The 9,677-nt window shown below is 39.6% G+C and overlaps 1 protein-coding gene across 2 annotated transcripts in view; it reads right to left on the bottom strand.

Moving 5' to 3' along the window:
• EPB41L4A (erythrocyte membrane protein band 4.1 like 4A) overlaps nucleotides 1–9,677 on the bottom strand; it is a 285,877-nt gene that overhangs the window by 137,947 nt on the left and 138,253 nt on the right. For both annotated transcript variants that reach the window (XM_019517262.1, XM_019517261.1), the window contains exons 5-6: nucleotides 3,882–3,979; nucleotides 753–873 (exon numbers count right to left, since the gene is read on the bottom strand). In XM_019517262.1, the coding sequence (XP_019372807.1) occupies nucleotides 753–873; nucleotides 3,882–3,979 (219 nt within the window). The remainder of the gene's footprint in view (nucleotides 1–752; nucleotides 874–3,881; nucleotides 3,980–9,677) is intronic.

The following is a 9,677-nucleotide window of genomic DNA, read 5'->3' on the forward strand; positions in this document are numbered from 1 at the left end:
AGCAGATTTAGACTGGACATTAGGAGGAACTTCTTCACAGTTAGAGTGGCCAAGGTCTGGAATGGGCTCCCAAGGGAGGTGGTGCTCTCCCCTACCCTGGGGGTCTTCAAGAGGAGGTTGAATGGGCATCTGGCTGGGGTCAGCTGAACCCAGCACTTTCCTGTCTATGCAGGGGATCGGATTCAATCTATTGAGGTCCCTTCCGATCCTAACATCTATGAATCTATGAACCTTGTACCTGAATCTTGAATTATTTTTGCATATACCAGGGCACTCCTCAGGGTTACCAGAAATAATGGCCACAAACTGAAAGAGAATAGATTTAGATAGGACATAAGGAAGAAATTCTTTATGGTAAGGGTTGCCAAAATATGGAATGGGCTTCCAAGGGAGGTGGTGCTTTCCCCTACCTTGGAGGTGTTCAAGAAGAGATTAGACAGGCACATCTGGGTGGGGTTACTTAACCCCAGCACTCTTTCCTCCCTAGAGCAGGGGGTCAGACCTGATGATCTACCAAGTCCCTTCCGAACCTAGAAATCTATGAAAACTGTACCAACTCTGAATATACATTCAATCTTTATTAGACCCACTAGATTTCCGATAGGCATAGCAAGATGTTGTGTACTAAATACTAAATTCTACCAACCTTTATTCTGGCATTATAATATCAAAAACTATGTTAGCTCCCTTTTTCCTTGTATTCTCACCACAAGATTTCCCATGCAAAGTTCTTAACAAAATAGTATTCTTACATTAGAGTTTTGTGAATCCGTTCTATAGCGTCTTCCAGTTCTTCCTTCTGGTCTGGAACAAACCGGTATTCTGACACATAACCTGCCATGTGTTTGTATGGGTCATAGTCTCCCAGTTCAGCTAGGAGAGACATGAACAAAAAATGTCACAAGTGTAAGAACATTTCATTTTTAGGTTACCCCAAAGATGTGTTATCTAATCAACCAACATGTGCCAGGACACCTTTTCCTAAGTAACCCTGTAAACTCATTATGTAGCAGCAAAAGGAAAGGCTTTTTTTTTTTTTTTTTACTAAATGTGTAAAAGTCAAAACAATCTTACGCATTTAATTTATGAACAGAACTGTCTAGACCATTGGTCACAATCTTAAAAGAGCAATTTCTTTAGCAACACTTTTTTTTTTTTTTTTATAGGAACAGAAAGTTCAGGAGCTAGAAAATTCAATATGAAGTCTATGACCTCTTAAGTCCAAAGCAATAAAAACTTTTTGCCATATTCTAGTTAGTGCCGAACATAAAATGAGTTGGTGTGCTGAGTTCAATTTTTAGAAGATTTAAGTTCATCTGTATACTAAAGACCAACATTACAACGCTTCAGACAAAATATTCAAGCATATTTTTTATGTTTGCATACAGCTATATAATAGGTAGGGGCCTGTCAAATTTGAGGGACTCGATAACCCCACTCCTCACTGCTGATTGGCTGCGAGAGCTGGCTGTCATATGCCCCCATTCCCCACCTAGACAAGCTGCAGCAGCACCCTGAAGACTGCTGGCTCCTCTGGGGAGCCACCATTTTACTTTCTGTAAGTTTTATTTATTTTTCGATCTGTGGATGTCATGGGCAATGCTGGATTTCACAAAATCACCATTTCAGTAGGTCCCTAATAATAGGTACCTTAATGAGAGCCCAGCTCTGCCATTCTTATTTACATTAAGTAGCATTTATATGAAAAATCCCACTAAAGTTAATGGGATGATTTGTGTGGGTACGTGCTATTCAAAGTGAGTAAAGGCTGTGCACCTGGTACCTTAAAATGGCAAGGGCTCTTTGGAAGACCTGGTACACTGGAACTCCCCAAACACCCACTAAAGCTATGATCACTTCCAAATCTCTTTACTTATAATTAAATGAAAAACAATGCCCCATATCTGCTCATATTTCATTTATACACATTTTAATGTCACCAAAACAATTCCGTAGAGACACAGGAGTTTCCCTCCCTCAGATAAAGTGAACTCCCTGACTGAAATCAAATCAATAACAAGAACAGCAACTCTGGGCTTAAACAAGCCTTTAATAAAAGCAAAGCAGACTAAAGAATAGTGTAGGTGCCTCAGCGAAGCTTACGGATGAGATTTCTGTGCTTGTGCTTCTGGGTAAATATTTTCAACTGGGTAAAATATTTATCTATTTCAGTCAAATTCAGTCTTAATGTGAGAGGGTAAATCTCCTTATGAAGTCAATGGACGTTATGCCTGCTTGTGCTAAACGTAGCCCTTTTTATCTCCTGGTTTCCATGCCCTAAGCCCTCATGTGCAGCTATTCCTAGCTGTTTCTCAATGGCACTTAAAAGAAAGCATCTAATGTAACCGTGATTAGTATCATATAAACAACTGTTGACTTGTGGAACAGGTCAATAGGTTATAATTTGTGGAATTATAATTTGAGGAGGAAAAAACTGAAATCAACATACTTTAATTTCTAAGAGGCATGTTGCATGCTATGAAACTCCTTAATCTCCTTTCCCTTTCTTCTAGACCAATACGGCTACAACCTGGATACCCGATACACGGAATATACCAAATTTTAGCCGAGTTTTTAAAACAAAATTTTCATATCTTTCCAAGCAGGAAGCAACTGTGACCACCTAAAACCTGAGATCCTGCCTTTGTTTCAATGTTATCTGCATCATCACAGATCCTCACAGGAGGTGAGAGGCTTCATACCAGCTATGAACTGACTACCCAGAGGGTTTTTCCATCTATTGACTCCTCTGTGAAATCCTATGAAATATGAACTTTCATTTCTACCCAGGAGAACTTTTACAATCTTTTCTCCAATGCCTGATGAAGGGTGTTTGTGCCCGAAAGCTTGCAATTAAAGAATTTTTTTTCCAAAAATTTTGTTGGTCTAATAAAAGAGATCATCTCTACTACAAGTCCTGATTGCTTTTAATCTCCTTTGAATATTTCATATGATATGAGCTATTTCATTTGTTTCTGATGTCTCAAATATGGCGTTCTCAAATAGACTTAGAAAGTAATACTATTTTAGCTGCTACTAAATCAGCTGGATTATTGATAATATAAATTATCTTCTTTTAATACAGATTACAGGTGAAAACTGTAAGTAATGAGTTTTCTATGTACTGATATATGCATCCATAGTTCTAAATATTTAAAAATCTATATCACATGTCCCTGACTACCAGATTTTGCATTTTAGCTGAGACATAAGCAAAATTACAGGTAGGTAGACAGCTCCCTCCTTACTGGCCATTAATGTGAAGTGTTTTATGTTTATTTCATCAAGTATATCAGATACAGCATCTGTTTCTGTTAAGCTAAATTTGCCAGAATTAAAATCCCCCACTTCAGTGAAAACACAGCCCATTTTTATAATCTTCAAGCAGAGGCATCTAAGTATTAACATAATGTAATTTTTGCAGGACTGCAATATTTTGGTAGATCAACAGTGCTGTGTGGAGGCTGCTGATGGCTCTTCAGATTTATAATTTATTTGATGAAGTAGGAAATATGCCATAGAAAAACCGAGTGCTGAGTGGTAGATAAAGCCCTTACTCATAATGTCACTGGGTATTAATAAAAAGTTCTCTGTGTAGATGTTCCTTGGCAACTCAAGCATTTTTACTATATATTTCAGATTATAATACATAGTATCCACTTTGCATTCTCTTTTTGTGCCAATTTAAACTGCATGTAAGTGGCTATCTATAATTTGTTCCAATGCATTTAAAATTGATAATATACCTGTTCAAATTGATCAAGTTTATTTTTAATTAACATACAAAGGATTATGGCCAAGTTTCTATTTATGGTAAACACTTAATAAATCATAATTTCTTAATAAAAGAAATGAGTTCTCAGGTGGCCAGGCATACTTACACTGTATTGCATATGCTCCAAGCTGAGCTGCAATGTTGACAGGACAGGGCAAGCGGCCTTGCAAAACATCTTGCTTTACCTGCAAAAAGAACTGATACCTAAAACAAAGAGAAAAATGCAGTTGTTATTTCAGTTTAAGGCTGCTGCTGTACAGGGTAACTTTTTATAATTTTTAGGTATCTTAAAAAAATGCTCTCTAACTCAACTTACAGCATCATAGGCAACTCAAAAGTGACAGTTTTATTTTTAAAAGATTTTATTACTAACATTTCAAGTAGCATCTAAAATGATTCCAATTGAAAAAGACTGAATAGGGAAGAACGCTTATTTTTCAAATTGTTTCTTTTATGCAATACTACTTTGTAATAGATATTTGATTTCCCTATAAAGAGGTATTTCCTCTGCTGAATTTTCAGACAGCAACAGGTGAGGGAGGAAAAAAAAAGAAAAATTGTGACTAAAACAAATTAAGAACTAGATTTTGACCTGGGTAAAGAAGAAGTGCAAGGTCATAACTGAGCTTAGGACACTTGTTTGCTCTCATGCCCATATATATCTTGGGTAGCAACTGCAGGGGAGAAAGCAGGCTCTACAGAACCATTATGCTCCAATTCTCCACAAACAGATAGGCAAGGAGATGGAATCCTTGGCTCTGTTGCTAACTTAACACCCAGTATAGCTCTGTAATTGTGGGATGGACTAATATATATTTTTGTCACTTTAAAATGGGGAGGAGGAGCTACTACTGCTCAGGAACACCCATAAGCTGCTACAATGAACCTGACTTGCACGCATGATCCTCTAGCAAAACAAGATAACCAAGTCACCATAACTTCAACCCTAAATGAAGAGAGGTTAAAGCTGACGTCACTCTGCTATACCTGGTATCACTACAGAACCATAAGGTGCAACTGTTACATCTGTATCAGCTTATATTGGTATCCTTTGACATTGCTAAAATTGTTACATCCCCTTATACCAAGGCTTTTCAACCTTTTTTGAGCAGTGTACCCCCAGCAACTGGTCATGGAGCAGGAAGATGGGGGGGGTATGGCAGCAGCCGGTCACGGAGCTGGGTGGGGCAGCAGTGGCCACCACATGCAAATTCCTTCCCCCCAAAGCCGGCCGGCCAGCCAGCCAGCACCTGCCCCTGTGAGGCAGCAGCACAGGATGGCGTTCCATCCCTGCCTACCCACACATACCCCTTGGGTCCTTTCAAAGTACCCCCAGGCATACGTCTATCCCCAGTTGACAACCCCTGCCCCATACCATAGTTCTCAACCTCGTTTGGACTCAGGGCATCCTTCATTGGACCTGAGGCACCTCTCTATAACTTTTGTGAACTAAGTGGTACCCAATTTCAAAAACTAATGTAAATGTTATAGAGCTTGCCTTCTTAAGGAGGAACCAAGCAGTCAGGGTGGGAGATTTTCCAGACAGGGACAAGCTTTAGCCTGTGCTTATCTGCTCATGGCCTCACACTTCACTCACCTCTTCATACCTCATGGCACCCTTTAAAGGAATTGGTGATACCCCAGGTGCCCTAGCACCCTGGTTGAGAATCACTAGTCTGCACCCTGTATTAGCAAAGACCAGGGGTTAGATTGCGAAAGTTATGCGGTTTTCTGTAAGCGGTGTAATTTAGATAGGTAGTGAACAGAACACACACTGGCCCTCTGGTCGGGGGGCGGTGCAGGGGAAGGGGTGGCAAATCTTAGACCAGGTTCTGCCATTTTTAAACCAGTCTGTGCACACCAAACTTCTGTTCTGTTACAGGTATACTGGTTTTGTGTGCTGAACTTCTGCTCTGTTTAGGTATAGATCATTTTCTAATCATTTATATTGGTAAAAGTGTTATGTCTGTACCTGGCCTGAAGGTGACATTGGTTCCAAATCAGTTCCAAATCACAGGGCCAGTGCAACAATGTGATTCTCCCCCTCACTAAGAGCTTCTGGTAAAGTCACAGTTGAGCTCAAAATTGGCAAAACTGCTTAGAGGCAAGGGTAGAACCTGTATTTTCTTTTAAGACTATTTTTAAACTGACAAGGTTTTAAGTCAACTGTGCCCCCCCCCACTTAAGGGCTAACAGTGCCCCATATTCACAAAACATGTTAGATGCAACTTCCTTAATCTCAGTTACACACTTCAAGCATAAAGCAAACTGCTTACCTAGACAGGCATAAACTAGCTAAAAGTGTATTTAATAGCAGTCTTTTGGGCATGTAAACACTGAACTTCCAGTGAAACAATATGCACAATACTAGTAATACGAGCAAACTAAATAAGAAAAAAGGCATCACACAAAAGCCCCATTCAGTTTTGCAGATCTTGTCATTCATTCTAGGAACTAAATTCTAAATAGTTGTTTTACTAAACAGATATACATACTGTATCATACCATGCTGAAAGAGTATCAAGCAGCAAGTTCATACAGGAATAATTTTTAAATGACCTTCCTATTTATACAGGAACTTTATACTGCTGGTCATACTTACATATTGATTTTGCCTTATTTGGGAACTTGTTTATTCTACAAAGCCCAACAACTAAGTCATACATTACTGAGTTTATTTTGTATATTTCCAGTTATTTTCCCAAGGCCTGGAATAGACTCCCTCCAGAAGTGGTGCAGGCACCTACTCTGGACTCATTCAAGAAACAATTGGATGCTTATCTTGCTGGGATCCTTTGACACTGACTTCCTGCCCCTTGGGCAGGGGGCTGGACTTGATGATCTTCAAGGTCCCTTCTAGCCCTAATGTCTATGAAATCTGCGCATGTGTTATTGCATTGTAATAAATAGTGTGTTTTAATTAACAATATAATAAATGCTCAGTGTGCATTTATTTATGCTTATAATGCAGTTAATTCAGATTTTTTAAATCTTTGGGCAATTCAGGAACCACAGGCTACATGCTAATCAAATCTCCCCATGACTTACTAAGTTCAAATACAATCTACCCGTCTTTAAAGACATCTCAGTACTTATTATTTGGGCTGCATTCAGCCCATCTCAGTGCGTCTGGATGATGGTCTCTGGATTCTTTGTGGGTAATCTGGGTTCTGCGGCTGTGCCTATTACAACCATCCTTAAAAAAAAAAAAAAAAAAAGGCTGACAGAGTTATTTCTTCCTCCTAGGGTCAACTTCCCTGTATAAAAAGAAGCCTCTCTGGAATGGTGGCAGGAACTAAAAGCATATGCTTGATGTTGCTCCTTATTCTCTTAACTTGTAGGCAGAGTTTTCTGCGGATGAATGATGAAAACAGAAGTTTGTGGTGCTTAAAATGTCTCTCTTGGTTGACGGTTTTGAAACAAAGTTCATTTCCTATATATAATATCTTCACTCCCTAGCCTTTCTGGGAGTCTCCAGTGCAGAATTTCAGGAGTTACATTAGAGGGAACGCCCTTTCCGGCATAGCTCCTGGACATAATCCATAGATTTCTTGGACAGGGATACCTGGATCTACACAGTCTTTCTTCAGTATTTCCCAAAAAGTTAGAGAAATGCATCATCATCATCTTTATTTTTTTCCTAAATACCTACAAGTATTATTAGCATCATCTAAAGCAGGCGTGGGCAAAGTCTGGACAGGAGGCTGGATTGGGCTCACAGAGGACTCCATTTCCCAGCAGCCCCTGCATGCATGGCTGCAGCCAGTTGCCATGGAGACCCCAGGAACAGCAGGGTCATGACAGCGTGGGGCCAGAGTTTCCATGGGGACCAACCCTAGCAGAGCTGGCAGGGTGTGTGGCTGGACAGGGGGCTGCTCCGGGGCCAGGGCTCCAATCTTGCAGTGGTGACAGCGTCATCCAGAGCTGAGGCAGAGCTGGACTCCACCGCCCACATACCCTGGGCAGGGGTGTGCAGGCAGCGGATCATGACTGTGCCCCAGCTCCAGACCACGCTTTCACCACTGCAAGATCCCAGCCCTGGCCACAGAGCAGCTACCCCCCACAATCATGCACCCTGCCAGTGCTGCTGGGGCCAGTCTCCATGGAAACCCTGTCTCCACACTGTCCCAGGGCCACCACTACTGGGTCTCCATGGAAACCAGCTGCAACAACACATGCAGGGGCTGTTGAGAAATGGAATCTGGCCACAAGCCAGATCCACCATTTTGCCCACCCCGATCTAATGTCAGAGGCCAAAAAATTCAAACTGCTTTTAAAAATAGCCTAAATTAACCTATAGTTTTTAGGTATACAGCCACTCTTAGTGACTTGGCTCTACATAAAATGAAAAAATAATTATCAAAGTACATACTATTTAACATTCATTATTGCCAACCTACGACACTATTTAATACAAGAATGGTATTTAAAATGTGATAGATTATAAGACAACAGATCTCATAATATAGTTCAGATCATCAGAAAACCAATCACTTAGAACTAGAAATCATTCTGCATAAAGTGACAATTAGGTATAAAACTTAGGCAATAAATACTGGCCATCTGCTTACTGAACTTTAAAAGCTAATATGAATGGACTAAGACGACATTCTGAACAAATCATTTAGGTAATCAAATAATATCAAATGGGACGTAAAAGCTCAAGTCAAAGACCATCAAATTATTTTTTATTAATCTAAACCACATTTTTAGGCACAGAATTGCTGATATGAGCACAAAATGCATAACTGGAGGCTTTACCATAGGTGCCCACATCGTGAATGTTTATTTTCCTATTCCTTCTAAAAACACACAATAAAAGTGCAAAAAAAAATTTTGGTACAGTTTTCAGTCAGAAATATCAAGTCCAGAAACTGAAGAAATGCCTCCTATATAATAATGAATGTCTCCAATTCCTACTAAAGTCAATGAGAAATATCCTGACTCAGCTCTTGCAAGATTAAGCCTTTTGTCCAAACTTGTACCTATGATGCTCACAAAACTCTGCCATATACTCTGCCAAATTGCTCATGCATACATAATTGTGTCTAAACATTGCTCCAGCAAAGTCATCCAGAAGTTATTAACAGCACTCATTTTAGCATCTGCATTGCCAACAACCAAAAATTTGTTTCTGGTGTGAAGATTATGAATATGACAGGTCTTACTCTTCAAGAATAGTAATCAAATAGCAGGACAGACCATTAACATTTGAAAACAATAGGCTCCATAAAATCATCCGCTAAATAATAAAAGCCCGTGACACACAAAACACAAAGAATTCTTATAACATAAGAAAAACATTGGAATCACATACCCAAGACCGAAAACAACAGAGAGAACAAGTTGCTTTTAATGCTTTAATAACAAGTAGAAACTATTATTCTAGCATATTATTTTTAAAAATATCCTACAAGGTTGAAGAGTTCATAGAAATAGATACTCAAAAAGTTTGATAATGTGATCATGCAGATGCTTTGATGTGTTCTACTGAAGACTGCAATTACAAGCTTTTCTGTCTCTTCTCTCCACCCACTTTCTAAAGCACAATTTTTATGGGCAAACACGTTGCACAGGCTCCCAGAAGGTGTTGCGCATGCCAAAGTGTTTTCTATGTAGATTTGTATACTTCATAAGTAACACAAATCACTAATTGATCTTAAAAGTAACTTGAATGCATTTTTCCAAATTTAGATCTGAATTGCCATTTCACAGATATGAATCCAACCTGCCTCCAGAGTAGTAATCACAGCAGGTTCTGTTGCCGAAGTTCTCTTCCCAGGGCCATCTTTTTCACCCTGTGAGCAGGGTTGAAAGTGGTTCTGGAAAAGTATAGGAAAACTGTATCAAACTTTCAGGGCAGGGGGGCATTACACTGCAGCTAACTTGTGCTTTTTCTCTA

Source organism: Gavialis gangeticus, unplaced genomic scaffold, assembly GCF_001723915.1.
Source record: "Gavialis gangeticus isolate Ggan-Ray unplaced genomic scaffold, GavGan_comp1, whole genome shotgun sequence".
Classification (NCBI taxonomy): Eukaryota; Metazoa; Chordata; order Crocodylia; family Gavialidae; genus Gavialis; species Gavialis gangeticus.